The sequence below is a fragment of the Octopus bimaculoides genome, chromosome 25, assembly GCF_046866305.1.
Source record: "Octopus bimaculoides isolate indiv1 chromosome 25, ASM4686630v1, whole genome shotgun sequence".
NCBI classification, from domain to species: domain Eukaryota; kingdom Metazoa; phylum Mollusca; class Cephalopoda; order Octopoda; family Octopodidae; genus Octopus; species Octopus bimaculoides.
The window spans coordinates 15,492,620-15,507,950 of NC_142952.1; the positions used below are offsets into that span (position 1 = coordinate 15,492,620).

General features: G+C 35.3%; 1 protein-coding gene across 4 annotated transcripts in view; it reads left to right on the forward strand.

Annotated features, from left to right (window-relative positions):
* The first annotated feature begins 1,390 nt into the window (after positions 1 to 1,390).
* The window catches only part of LOC106881540 (transcription elongation factor SPT5), a 47,080-nt gene continuing 33,139 nt past the window's right edge, over positions 1,391 to 15,331 (forward strand). For 2 of the 4 annotated variants that reach the window (XM_014931964.2, XM_014931966.3), the window contains exons 1-5: positions 1,391 to 1,439; positions 10,449 to 10,533; positions 10,685 to 10,876; positions 12,345 to 12,429; positions 13,039 to 13,174. In XM_014931964.2, coding sequence (XP_014787450.1) covers positions 10,468 to 10,533; positions 10,685 to 10,876; positions 12,345 to 12,429; positions 13,039 to 13,174 — 479 coding nt within the window. In that variant the 5' untranslated portion in view covers positions 1,391 to 1,439; positions 10,449 to 10,467. The remainder of the gene's footprint in view (positions 1,440 to 10,448; positions 10,534 to 10,684; positions 10,877 to 12,344; positions 12,430 to 13,038; positions 13,175 to 15,331) is intronic. The other 2 variants (XM_014931965.3, XM_089341712.1) reach the window with 1 other exon arrangement.

Consider the following 15,331-nt stretch of genomic DNA (forward strand, 5'->3'; position numbering starts at 1 on the left):
TCTAGCCTTGTGAGTAGATTTTATAGACGAAAACTGAAAGAACCCCGTCGTGTATATACGTTGGGACATACCAGTAAATGGTTCCTACACCATTTTACATGTAGTCACAGACGGCGATTTAACTTTCAGCGGACCTCGTTGATAAGTCACAAAAATGACGAAACATCGATGTCCATCGCTCCTAAATGAGGCCTAGTGCGAGTTATCTTGCTTGTCTAAGACTGACTTCCATGTTTTAACATCAAGCGCATTGATGAGAATATATTCACTTCCGCCTAAAAGCGCAGCCTACCCATGATCATCATCATCTCTTAATGTCTATGTTCCATGGACCTAAACCATGCTCTATTACAACGCAGAGTCATATATGAGGCAGAGGTGACACAATGGACCCTAATGTGCAATCAAACGTGTGGAAGTGAGTGGAATAGAAAGTTCTTTCAGGACCAGATTTAATAGCATGATATCCCGGAGATGCAAAGTCAAAACACTATATGGTTGTTGAAGAAAAGTGTCACAGATTACAACACCAAGTGGGAAATTTTGGAGAAGTACAGGCTTTATTTTAATATTAACAGAAAATGCAGGCCATGCATTAAAACTTCCGTCGTCATAATATTATAGACAGCTATTACGCACAAAATCCCAGCTTCCAAATCCTGCTTTCTGATTGGATAAAAATAATTAAACATTAAACCCCTAAATTTTTTCTGGAACAAGTGAATAACAAAATCATATTCAGAGTGGAGAATTATATCAATATACCAAATTTGAAAATTTTCATTTAATTTCAAAATTTCAAAAACTGTTAGCGATACAGGAAACATCTAAATATGCTAAATATATGATAGTAGTTTGGTTTAGAAAAAGCGCACCAAAGATGAAATTGCTGTTAGGTCTGGTTCCACGCGATGTCTTGAATAGTAAGTTTTTTTTTTTTATGACATTGGTAATATTCTAACGAATCTCGATTGTCTTCCCTTAATACGAAAGTATAGACTTGCATTGTGCATCTTCTCTCTCTCTCTCTCTTTCACTCTATATAAATTTATCATTATTACTGCTGTTCTGGTAATAGTAATAATGGTCAAATTTTAAGATAATTCCACACCAAAACAAAGACATTAAACAATATCTAGAATAATAGTACATTAGTGACGAGCTCCTGCTTCTATAGATGCATATCCGTTTGTTACATAGTTTCGGATTTATATTTAACTTAAATAATTGAATACTGACAAAATAATTCTTAATCTACTTAATTAAAAAAAAAAATATATATATTTTAAAATATTTAATTATTTGTGATCATTGAATATATGATATGCCTATAACTGATTGTTTTTCTCAATATACGAATCTTCCACTGTCCAATGTAGTTCCTTCATTTGAGTGTCTCCATATTCGAACTTGGATCGAATCACTGACTGCATCGCTCGGTAATTAAAACATTTTATTACATTATTTTAATTTTGAAATTATTATTTATGCTTTAATACTAGAATTACCGTGTTGATAATTTAATTTTTGTTATTTTACTGCATTAGTTTTATGAAAGTATTGTCCAATTTCATCCGAAGTTGCTGTCCATCTGTTAGACATTTCAAACTATTTTTCTGCTCCACACAGGATTTCTTTCAGATACATCAATATATATTTGTTTATGCATTTCATAATTAATATTAGAAACTATTTGATATGGTAGAACATTTTGAGATAGGAAGAGTTGATATATAAACGAGTCCACGTGAATACTTTATGTATAGAAATATTGAGACCCAGAAAAAATGATACTACTTACATACTGCACAGTTTGCATTTAGATCTGTTCCTCAATTGTTTTTCTTATTCAGTTTAAATCCCTTCCTGGTTTCATTTTTTACCTTACAGTTGCCTAATGTTGGCATAAATTATATTTACATGGATATGAGACTTAAATCGGTTACAAGAAGCAGTTAAATTCCAAAATATTAAGTTTCATAGTCCAACTCAATTTGTAATGGAAATATGTCTTTTAATTACAAAATTAAATTATAAAACTGCCTTAGTTTTTTTTTATTTGATATCACTTCAATTGTAATATTCAAATATATAAACTGCATTTATAATTATTGTATGTCACGTTTTTTTTTTGTTTTTAGTTTATTTTAGCTGTTATACGGCTAAAGTATTACAGGATACTATATGTTACCCAGGTTTCCTGAAGTGACTTCTTTGTATCACAAATCAACTAATTTTTCTTTAATAAGACTGTGAATCCCTCATTTTATCATTATATATACACACACACACACACATATATATATATAATCAACCGCGCATACTCAACGTATGTCTTTTGCTTGTTCGCCGGCTCTTTGCGACAAAGCATCTGAAGGTCGGTTCCCTCATTGCATCGAGTGTTAAAACACTTGAAACTCATAGATACGGTGCGTGTATACACGCACACACTTTCTAATAAACGACACTAGTCTCTTTTATTCCTGCTAGGTTTTTTTTTTGACTGTCTTTTGATAGTAATTATTCTCTTCACTTGTGATTTGTCTCTGCCATATATATAATGTATGTATGTCGCTGCAGTGTGATATTTAATTAACGGTATTATTCTGGAATTAAAGTTTTGATAGATGAAGACGCGGTTCTGTGGTGAAAGAAGCTCGCTTTGCAAACGTTTAATTTCGGCTTTAGTCCCACATTGCGGCACATTGGGAAAATGTCTTCTAATATAGCCCCGGGCCCGACCGATGCTTTGTGAGTGAATTTAGTAGACGGAAACTGTGTGGAAGATCGTCCATCATACACACACATCTTCGTGCTTGACAACCAGTGTTTGTCCTGTAACCTAGCAGGTTTGCTAAAGAAACCAGTAGAATCAGTGTCAGACTTACGAATAAGTACTGGGGTAGATCTGAACCCGTCAAGGAATGGGATTCTGTGATTTGAAGATCTTATACGCACTAAACACACAGATATCACAAACCTGCTGGCCTACCTACACACATACATATGAACATGTACACTGTGTGTGTAATATGGATGATTATAGCGTGTAAAAATTATGGTAGCAGGCAGTCGTGTAGGACATACAGCATTCATATTTTTAACTTTGTCTTTTCTTGGTTAGAGGAGGAAAAGCAAGACCACTGAGATTGGCCTGATCATTTATACTTCCTGCAATATTAAACAACACTTGCAGCTCATTGTTCCTTAGACATCTGTTGAGTGGTCAGTTAAATGCTCTTTTCACTTTTCTCTTGTGCTGTTGGCAATAACGAGGAAAGGCTTCATTTCTGCTGAAAAATGTGTAAAGTCACTGCCAGAAGATTAAGTAAGAGGTTAGCATCTGACCATAACAATATTGGAGATCTTCAGAAGAGCAAAGTTTATTTATGCCAAAACTAACCTCACATTTCAGAAGATTAAGTAAGAGGTTAGCATCTGACCATAACAATATTGGAGATCTTCAGAAGAGCAACGTTTATTTATGCCAAAACTAACCTCACATTTCAGAAGATTAAGTAAGAGGTTAGCATCTGACTATAACAATATTGGAGATCTTCAGAAGAGCAACGTTTATTTATGCCAAAACTAACCTCACATTTCAGAAGATTAAGTAAGAGGTTAGCATCTGACCATAACAATATTGGAGATCTTCAGAAGAGCAATGTTTATTTATGCTAAAACTAACCTCACATTTCAGAAGATTAAGTAAGAGGTTAGCATCTGACCATAACAATATTGGAGATCTTCAGAAGAGCAAAGTTTATTTATGCCAAAACTAACTTCACATTTCAGAAGATTAAGTAAGAGGTTAGCATCTGACCATAACAATATTGGAGATCTTCAGAAGAGCAACGTTTATTTATGCCAAAACTAACTTCACATTTCAGAAGATTAAGTAAGAGGTTAGCATCTGACCATAACAATATTGGAGATCTTCAGAAGAGCAAAGTTTATTTATGCCAAAACTAACCTCACATTTCAGAAGATTAAGTAAGAGGTTAGCATCTGACCATAACAATATTGGAGATCTTCAGAAGAGCAACGTTTATTTATGCCAAAACTAACCTCACATTTCAGAAGATTAAGTAAGAGGTTAGCATCTGACCATAACAATATTGGAGATCTTCAGAAGAGCAAAGTTTATTTATGCCAAAACTAACCTCACATTTCAGAAGATTAAGTAAGAGGTTAGCATCTGACCATAACAATATTGGAGATCTTCAGAAGAGCAACGTTTATTTATGCCAAAACTAACCTCACATTTCAGAAGATTAAGTAAGAGGTTAGCATCTGACCATAACAATATTGGAGATCTTCAGAAGAGCAACGTTTATTTATGCCAAAACTAACCTCACATTTCAGAAGATTAAGTAAGAGGTTAGCATCTGACCATGACAATATTGGAGATCTTCAGAAGAGCAACGTTTATTTATGCCAAAACTAACCTCACATTTCAGAAGATTAAGTAAGAGGTTAGCATCTGACCATAACAATATTGGAGATCTTCAGAAGAGCAAAGTTTATTTATGCCAAAACTAACCTCACATTTCAGAAGATTAAGTAAGAGGTTAGCATCTGACCATAACAATATTGGAGATCTTCAGAAGAGCAACGTTTATTTATGCCAAAACTAACCTCACATTTCAGAAGATTAAGTAAGAGGTTAGCATCTGACCATAACAATACTGGAGATCTTCAGAAGAGCAACGTTTATTTATGCCAAAACTAACCTCACATTTCAGAAGATTAAGTAAGAGGTTAGCATCTGACCATAACAATATTGGAGATCTTCAGAAGAGCAAAGTTTATTTATGCCAAAACTAACCTCACATTTCAGAAGATTAAGTAAGAGGTTAGCATCTGACCATAACAATATTGGAGATCTTCAGAAGAGCAACGTTTATTTATGCCAAAACTAACCTCACATTTCAGAAGATTAAGTAAGAGGTTAGCATCTGACCATAACAATATTGGAGATCTTCAGAAGAGCAAAGTTTATTTATGCCAAAACTAACCTCACATTTCAGAAGATTAAGTAAGAGGTTAGCATCTGACCATAACAATATTGGAGATCTTCAGAAGAGCAACGTTTATTTATGCCAAAACTAACCTCACATTTCAGAAGATTAAGTAAGAGGTTAGCATCTGACCATGACAATATTGGAGATCTTCAGAAGAGCAAAGTTTATTTATGCCAAAACTAACCTCACATTTCAGAAGATTAAGTAAGAGGTTAGCATCTGACCATAACAATATTGGAGATCTTCAGAAGAGCAACGTTTATTTATGCCAAAACTAACCTCACATTTCAGAAGATTAAGTAAGAGGTTAGCATCTGACCATAACAATATTGGAGATCTTCAGAAGAGCAACGTTTATTTATGCCAAAACTAACCTCACATTTCAGAAGATTAAGTAAGAGGTTAGCATCTGACCATAACAATATTGGAGATCTTCAGAAGAGCAACGTTTATTTATGCCAAAACTAACCTCACATTTCAGAAGATTAAGTAAGAGGTTAGCATCTGACCATAACAATATTGGAGATCTTCAGAAGAGCAACGTTTATTTATGCCAAAACTAACCTCACATTTCAGAAGATTAAGTAAGAGGTTAGCATCTGACCATAACAATATTGGAGATCTTCAGAAGAGCAAAGTTTATTTATGCCAAAACTAACCTCACATTTCAGAAGATTAAGTAAGAGGTTAGCATCTGACCATAACAATATTGGAGATCTTCAGAAGAGCAACGTTTATTTATGCCAAAACTAACCTCACATTTCAGAAGATTAAGTAAGAGGTTAGCATCTGACCATAACAATATTGGAGATCTTCAGAAGAGCAACTAACCTCACATTTCAGAAGATTAAGTAAGAGGTTAGCATCTGACCATAACAATATTGGAGATCTTCAGAAGAGCATAGTTTATTTATGCCAAAACTAACCTCACATTTCAGAAGATTAAGTAAGAGGTTAGCATCTGACCATAACAATATTGGAGATCTTCAGAAGAGCAACGTTTATTTATGCCAAAACTAACCTCACATTTCAGAAGATTAAGTAAGAGGTTAGCATCTGACCATAACAATATTGGAGATCTTCAGAAGAGCAACTAACCTCACATTTCAGAAGATTAAGTAAGAGGTTAGCATCTGACCATAACAATATTGGAGATCTTCAGAAGAGCAACGTTTATTTATGCCAAAACTAACCTCACATTTCAGAAGATTAAGTAGGAGGTTAGCATCTGACCATAACAATATTGGAGATCTTCAGAAGAGCAACGTTTATTTATGCCAAAACTAACCTCACATTTCAGAAGATTAAGTAAGAGGGTAGCATCTGACCATAACAATATTGGAGATCTTCAGAAGAGCAAAGTTTATTTATGCCAAAACTAACCTCACATTTCAGAAGATTAAGTAAGAGGTTAGCATCTGACCATAACAATATTGGAGATCTTCAGAAGAGCAACGTTTATTTATGCCAAAACTAACCTCACATTTCAGAAGATTAAGTAAGAGGTTAGCATCTGACCATAACAATATTGGAGATCTTCAGAAGAGCAAAGTTTATTTATGCCAAAACTAACCTCACATTTCAGAAGATTAAGTAAGAGGTTAGCATCTGACCATAACAATATTGGAGATCTTCAGAAGAGCAACGTTTATTTATGCCAAAACTAACCTCACATTTCAGAAGATTAAGTAAGAGGTTAGCATCTGACCATAACAATATTGGAGATCTTCAGAAGAGCAAAGTTTATTTATGCCAAAACTAACCTCACATTTCAGAAGATTAAGTAAGAGGTTAGCATCTGACCATAACAATATTGGAGATCTTCAGAAGAGCAACGTTTATTTATGCCAAAACTAACCTCACATTTCAGAAGATTAAGTAAGAGGTTAGCATCTGACCATAACAATATTGGAGATCTTCAGAAGAGCAAAGTTTATTTATGCCAAAACTAACCTCACATTTCAGAAGATTAAGTAAGAGGTTAGCATCTGACCATAACAATATTGGAGATCTTCAGAAGAGCAACGTTTATTTATGCCAAAACTAACCTCACATTTCAGAAGATTAAGTAAGAGGTTAGCATCTGACCATAACAATATTGGAGATCTTCAGAACAGCAAAGTTTATTTATGCCAAAACTAACCTCACATTTCAGAAGATTAAGTAAGAGGTTAGCATCTGACCATAACAATATTGGAGATCTTCAGAAGAGCAACGTTTATTTATGCCAAAACTAACCTCACATTTCAGAAGATTAAGTAAGAGGTTAGCATCTGACCATAACAATATTGGAGATCTTCAGAAGAGCAACGTTTATTTATGCCAAAACTAACCTCACATTTCAGAAGATTAAGTAAGAGGTTAGCATCTGACCATAACAATATTGGATATCTTCAGAAGAGCAACATTTATTTATACCAAAACTAACCTCACATTTCATTAGTTTCACAACAACAATATGTGGTATAAAGCATGCAAATGTGTTGACTGGTGAGTCCTTCAACATGAAATTTTGACTCTTGGACAAAATATGTGATCAATATGTTGATGTTCATTTCAAAAGAACACCTATGTTTTCTTACATGATATAACATGATGAATTGTCCTTATTTTGTACCAGTCTAGGAACAAGGTGATGTAAATTTAAAACTATTAGATTGTGATGTTCAATAATGTTAAATTATGATGAACTATGTATGAACCTTATAAACAACTTTTTAAGAAGTTGTTTATAAGGTTGGCTTGCTGAACATTCTCTTCTGTCTGGGGTAATACTGGAGAATTGAACTTGTAATCTCCCACTTTGTATGTGACATATCAATCATTCTTCTGGCTAGACACTAGTGGTTCCCAAAGTAGGCAGTATTGCTCCTCTGGGGGCGATGGAAAGTTCCAAGGGGGCATTGAAGAAAAGTGGGGTGATAATGGGGGAGCGATTCATGTAAAAAGTGAGGTAAAAACAACAAAATAGCTGGTTCATTAGATTAAGTTTTATTTGTGAAATACATTTGCTTCAGAAAGAGGTCTATGTGATGGTTAGTTGGGGTGGGGGTACTAGGAATGTGGCCTGGGTGTCAAAAGGGTGGCAGCCTGACAAAGTTTAGGAACCACTGGGCTAGTGGATCCCTTCTGAATTTCGTGTTTCATTGTTGTTGAACTGAATACTGGATATTAGAGTAAATATTTCTAATTAACAAGTAATACATCTGTAATATTGTAACATATTTCTGACATGGAAATAAGTTGTGCTTCTAAATTTCCTCTCTTCAATATTAAAAGTGTAACTAAGATGGTGAGTTGGCAGAATGATTAACATGTCGGGCAGAGTACTTGGTGGCATTTCCTTCATCTTCACATTCTGAATTCAAATTCCACTGAAGTCAACTTTGCCTTTCATCTTTCCAGGGTTGATAAAATAAGTACCAGTTGAGCACTGGGGTCAATTTAATTGACATGACTCTTACACTGAAACTGTTAACCTTGTGCCAAAATCTGAAATCAATATTAGCAATATAATTGATTGCTTATTACAGTTCAAAAGAATATCTTATTGCATTGGAAAGCATGACTGTGTGATTATAAACTTTACAACTACATGGTTCCAATGCTATGTGGTGCCTTGGGCAAGTATTTTCTATAGCCTTAGGTGGTTGACCAGTGCTTTGTAAATGAAGCTTGGTTGATGGAAACAGTGAGGAAGCCCATTATGTGTATAACAAGAGCTATTTGATTATAGTAGAAGACATTTCTGCAAATACTGTAAGTTCTATTTATTAAAAACATTAACACTTTATTCACTGAAATGCTCAAAGTGTGCCGTTGTTTCCACCAAATGGGCTTTGTATGCTTCGAGGTGTAAATGTGTACATTGTACAGACTGTTTGTATCCCTCGTAAACTAAATATCTTGCTTGGGAGTTGGACATGTGAAGACTTTTCGGATTAAGTGCCTTTCAGGAATGATATCTGTCTGTGGAATACTGCCTGAAGAAATCTCATCCAACCCATGCTACCATTAAAAAAATGGATGTAAAACCAAACGATCACATATGAACAGCTTGTGAATAAACCAGGAATAATTTGTGTTGGAAGATGTTTGCTTGCCTGCGTTAATCTATTCACAAAACATTCCTTGAAATTCTATCCAGCATCCAATTATGAAGTGAAGAAGCTCATTTTACATGTTCTGGAACAGTCACGGGCAAACTAGCCTGTAGAGCAGTAGTTCTGAACCAGGGTCTATATGGCCCTTGGGGGCCAATATAAGATTTTGTTGTTAAAATTTATGTGCAATAAATTAGCTTTATTTCTACAGCACACAAAATATTTATACAATTGTCAGTAATATTTAACTCTTTAGCATTCAGATTATCCTGTCAAATGTAATGCCTATTGATTCACATTGTTTTGAATTAATCATGTATTATCTCCTAGCTTCGAGACTTCCATGATGGGATTGTTTATTTTTAGAATGATGCTGTAGGGTAAGTCTGAGAGGCTAGATCTAGCCAGTTTGTACATAAACGAGGTAGGATATATGGGCTGGATATAGCCAGTTTAAATGCTGAAGTGTTAAGTATAAAAATACAGTCAGATTATTTTTTATTTACAGCAAATGGCTATGGGGGTCTATGTGAGTTAAATAGGAATCAAAGAGGCCTGTAGACAAAAAATGGTTGAGAACCACCGCTGAAGAACTTTCTGAATGGCATACCTAAGAAAAAATTACCTTGGATTTGTTTTAGTTGTGTAGCCTGTCTGATGATAAGCCACATCTTGTGCAGTCTGCTTCTTGTAAAAGGTTACTTATGCCAGTTCTAGAATGTAGAAAGAAATTCTAAGCTATGAAGATCTAAAATATTTCTCATGTAAACTGCTGCAGAGATTCAGCAAAAGATGTTTTACTTTCTACAAAGTTTTTTTTTTAACCACATGGTTCCGAGTTCAGTCCCACTGTGTGGCACCTTGGGCAAGTATCTTCTACTATAGCCTTGGGCCGACTAAAGTCTTGTGAGTGGATTTGGTAGACAGAAGCTGAAAGAAGCCCGTCGTTTATATGTGTGTGTGTGTGTGTGTGTGTGTGTATATATATATATATGTATATATACATATATATGTATGTGTGTTTGTGTGCCTGTGTTTGTCCCCCCACCATCACTTGACAACCGATGCTGGCGTGTTTACATCCCTGTAACTTAGCAGTTCGGCAAAAAGAGACAGATAGAATAAGTACTAGGCTTACAAAGAATAAGTCCTGGGGTTGATTTGCTCAACTAAAGGCGGTGCTCCAGCATGGCCGCAGTCAAATGACTGAAACAAGTAAAGAGTATATCAATTTTTTTTGATGTAAAATATTTTGAAGATTAGAATGTTTCATTATATGTTTGGATTTAATCTTATTGCAACCACTGTTTCTCTTTTACAGGGATTGCATTTTATTGACTATGTCTGATAGCGATGAAAGCAACTTATCTGATGCTCAGAGCGAGCAAAGCGCTGCAGAAGATGAGGTAAATTATCTCTAAATGCTTCCAAAAATACTTGTCACCTGTCCGTTTTTTTTTTATGGTTTTTATCTCTAATTTCAAAATATATTATTTACGTAAAAAAGTTTTCCTCTCTTCCAAACCAAACCAAACCGAATAAATATTATTTCTTAAGCAGACAAATGAAACTGCAGAAGCTGCGTCAGAAGGAGAAGATGGAGAAATAGAGGAACCTGATGAAGTAGAGGAAGGAGAAGAAGCTGAAGAAGCTGAGGAAGCTGGGAGTGATGAAGAGGATGATGAAGCAGATGAAGGGGAAGATGCTTTAATTAAAGATGCTGAAGATTTAGCTGATGAAGATGAAGATGTTTGTATATTTGATGATTAATACTTTATTATGATTATTATTATTATTATTATTATTATTATTATCATCATTATTATCTAAGGTGGTGAGCTGATAGAATTGTTAGCACACTGGACGAAATACTTAGCAGTATTTTGTCTGTCTTTACGTTCTGAGTTCAAATTCTGCCATGGTCAGATTTGCCTTTCATCCTTTCGGGGTCGATAAATTAAATACCAGTGAAACACTGTTGTCAGTTACATCAACTAGTCCCCTCCCACAAAATTTCAGGCCTTGTGCCCGTAGTAGAAAGGATTATTATTATTATTATTATTATTATTATTATTATTATGTCTTTGAAGGTATACAGGAAACTTTATAATTAGTTCTCTTTTAGAAATTTTACAAACCTTGTAGTGTGTAAGTCAGAAAAGCAAAATCATGTATATTCTCTACATGTCCTTCCTTGTTGTTCAATTTCAAATTCAAACTTCTAATCCTGCCAAGTGTTAGCAAAGAAATTATTATCTCCCTTATACTAACTTGTCACCAGGGGACCCTTCTGTTTCTAATTACTCCTAATGTAAACAACAATGAGATCGAAGATGAAAAATGAGTAATAGATGTATAAACACCCATTGCCTCTTGTTGTTTACATTTGGCATATTCAGATACAGAACATCATAACAAATCAGTGCTGGCTACAATTTCTAGGGAAAATCTATACAGATAACCTAAAAGTGGAAGGACATTGGATAATGGGGTCATGGATCCACTATGTCCATGTAAAGGAAATGATGGTCATGGTTGGGATGATTTCAATCATACCTGCAAGAATAATTCATCCTAGAAGAGCATAATGCTCAAATGAGGTGCTACAGGACTGAAATAGATCATCCGTATTGTTTTATATAGCTCTATTCATTGTAATGGATGAGAGGAGGCAGGACTGAGATGAATAGATATTCTGTGTTATATAGATCTCATCATCATATTCAATGTCCATTTTCCAAGCTTGCATGGACTGGATCAGGCTCCATTGTCTGTGCTGGCATGGTTTCTATGGCTGGATGCCCTTCCTAACGCCAACCATCCCACAGAGTGTACTGGGTGGATTTTATGTAGCACCAGCACCTGTGTTTGTAACGTGGCACCAGCACCTGTGCTTGTAACATGGCACTAGCACTGGTACCAATTCTGATGTGCCAGGTATCTTGATCCTTTGTCATCTATTTCATAAGTCTCAGAGTCTTGAGATTGGCTTTCAGTACTTTATCTCATGTCTTCCTGGATCTCCCTCTTACACAAGTTCCATCCACTTTAAGTATCCATTATAATGCATGAGACGAGGCAGGACTATGGCGGATCATCTGTGTTGTTCTATATAGATCTATCCATTATAATGGATGCATAGAAAAAGAAATGGAAACCACAATGATAATGATGCTGTTATAATCATTGTTATTTTAAATATAATTTTTCTTTGCAGGGTTATGATGATGAGTATGATGAAGAAGAAAGCCGAAAGAAGCGCAAAAAGTCGCATCTTAGTAGTTTCATTTTGGATGAAGCTGGTGAGTAGAAATTGTTTGCATAGTAGTGAATGCCATCTTTTGTTTAATCCAGTTAGTGTGATCCTCTGGGTTTGGCTGGTGTACTTATAGCACTTGTACAGTCAGAAATATGGACATAAATACTGACATAGTAGGTGTGTATTTTTTTAATGAACGGTTAATGAGTTGGATGGTTTGTTAGGGCCCAAGACTGTTATTAGAGTTTCACAGTTTTCTTTATGAGAGAAGGGTAGGGACACTAACGGGTTAATAGGAAGGAATTGAAAAGTAACATCAAAGGGTCAGCGAGAGAGAGTTAGAGAGTGATAAGACCCTAGGTAGGGTTGAGCAGGATGGGTCGTAGTACTACTAACCATCTCATTGTATATTGATTGGTAGAATGGTGCTTGAAAGAAAATTAAGATGGAAGTATGTAATGGTGAATGGAAAAGTATTGTCAGCAAATTATTCGAGAAAGTCTGAATAAGAGCAGGATACTCTCTTGTTTGTCTCTATTCCAATATATTTTTCTAAGTTCACCATTACTCTGTCTCATTCTTAACTCTCCAAAGTTCCTGAAAAAAAAAAAATATTACTGAAATTATATTTTTCTGTTTTATTTCTTTGTAGATGTTGATGAAGACGGTGAGGAATCTGAAGAGGAATGGGAGGAAGGTGCCGAAGATATTATTGATCGTAAATCTGTTCATGAAGGACCAAGTGCACGTGACATTGAAGGCAAAAGGCGTTTGGAACAAATTTGGAAGTAGGTTTTCTGTTTGCAGTTTGATATTGTTTGGCAGAATCTTTAGAATATAGAAGTAAATGCTTGGCGGCACTTATTTCAGCTCTTTGTTTTCAGAGCTCAAATCCTGCTAATGTCAGCTTTGCCTTTCTTTCCTCTGGGGTTGATAAAGTTTCCTGTCAAGTACTGGGATTGATTCAGTCAATGAAATTCTTCCTCCCAAATTTCTGTCCTTGTGCCTATATTAGAAGCAATTAATATTATTGTGAAGACATGTAGCTCAGTGGTTAGAGCTTCAGGCTCACAATCATGAGGTAGTGAGTTCGATTCCTGGACTATCTCTCTTTATTATAGGCATAAAGCCTGAGAAAAAAAAAGAGGGGACACCACGAGGACAGACAACACAAAACGTGGGGTACATAGAACGTATCGTATGAAATATGAAATGGCTTACCCACTCCCCAAAGCAAGCAGTTCCATTTTACTGTTCTAATTAATCATAATTTCATCAGTCTTTTTATACAATCTTACATTTCCCACATGTATTCCAACAAGTCGTCGACCGTTACCACGTTCAGCAATGTATCATACTGGAAACAGTCCTGTTGGTTTCATTTCTGCACCAAACAGTTCCTGCAGATTTACTGCTCTTTCCTTCTCTAATAGTGCTGCTTTCTTGTTGCTGTGAAATAAATCTTCATCCAATTTTACTCCTGTTAAATTTTTTACTTTTGCGATCTTTTTTTCGATTCCTGGACTAGGCTGTGTGTTGTGTTCTTGAGCAAAACACTATTTCATGTTGCTCTAGTTCACTCAGCTGTAGAAATGAGTTGCGGCATCAATGGTGCCAGGCTGTATCGGCCCCTTTGCCTTTCCCTTGGATGACATCGGTGGTGTGGAGAGGGGAGGCTGGTATTCTTCGGTGACTGCTGGTCTTCCATTAACAACCTTGCCTGGACATGTGCTTCAGAGGGTAACTTTCTAGGTGCAATTCTATGGTCATTCATGACTTAAGGGGGTCTTTATTCTTCAATATTATTATTATTATTATTATTATTATTATATTGTTATAAGGTGGTAAACTGGCAGAATTGTTAGCACACTGGGCAAAATGCTTACTGGCATTTTGTTCTTTATGTCCTGATTTTAAATTCCACCAAGGTCGATTTTGCTTTCTGTCCCTTCCAGAGTGTTGATAAAATGTGTATCAGTTGAACACTAGGGGTCAATCTAATCGACTTACCCGCTTCCCTGAAATTGCTGGCCTTGTGCCAAAATTCGAAACCATTATTATTATATTGTTATAATAAAGGCAGTGAGCTGGCAGAATTGTTATGAAATACTTAGCAGCATTTCTTCTGATTTTACATTCTGATTTCAAATCCTGCTAAGATTGACTTCGCCTGTCATTGTTTCAGGGTTGATAAAATAGAGTACTTGTCTAGTACTGGGGTTGATTTAATCAATGTGGCCCCTCCCCACAAAATTTCGGGCTTTATGCCAAAATAAGGGGGAAAAAATGATCTTCTTCATCATTTCAGATTGGTAGAATTGTTAGTTGTAAGAAATTCCTTGCTGTATTTCTTCCAGCTCTATGAAATGTATTCAGATTCTGCTGAGCCTAACTTAACCTTTCCGTTTTTTGAGTTACGTCCCTTTACATTCTGAGTTTAAATTCCACAAGTGTTGGCTCAGTTTTTCATCTGCAGTCACTGAAATAAATATCATTCACTTACGAATCTCGATTTAATTGACTATTACTCCCCTTTCACATGAGGCTATGGGTCTGTATTAGAAATTATTATTATTTACTATTTATATTAGTTTTACTATGCAGAGTATAGTAATATTGTCACTTGCATTGTATTGGAGCAGGTATGTTTATAATATAATTTCATTATTAACTGCCAACTACTCAACTATGAAATAGAAGTGATACCCCATGTCAGCCAAACAAACTGAGACAAGTCATGGTGTTTTATCTTGTGACAAAACATAATTGTAACAAGGTTTGATGTTAGATGATGCAGCATCAACACCTCACAGTTATGTCTTAACCCTTTCGTTACCATATTTATTTCGAGATGCTCTGTTTCTTTCTATTATTTTAAAGATAACATAGAATTTAGTAAAATAACTTAGTTATCATCCAGCTAGTGTTAGGCGCATAAATTGTGA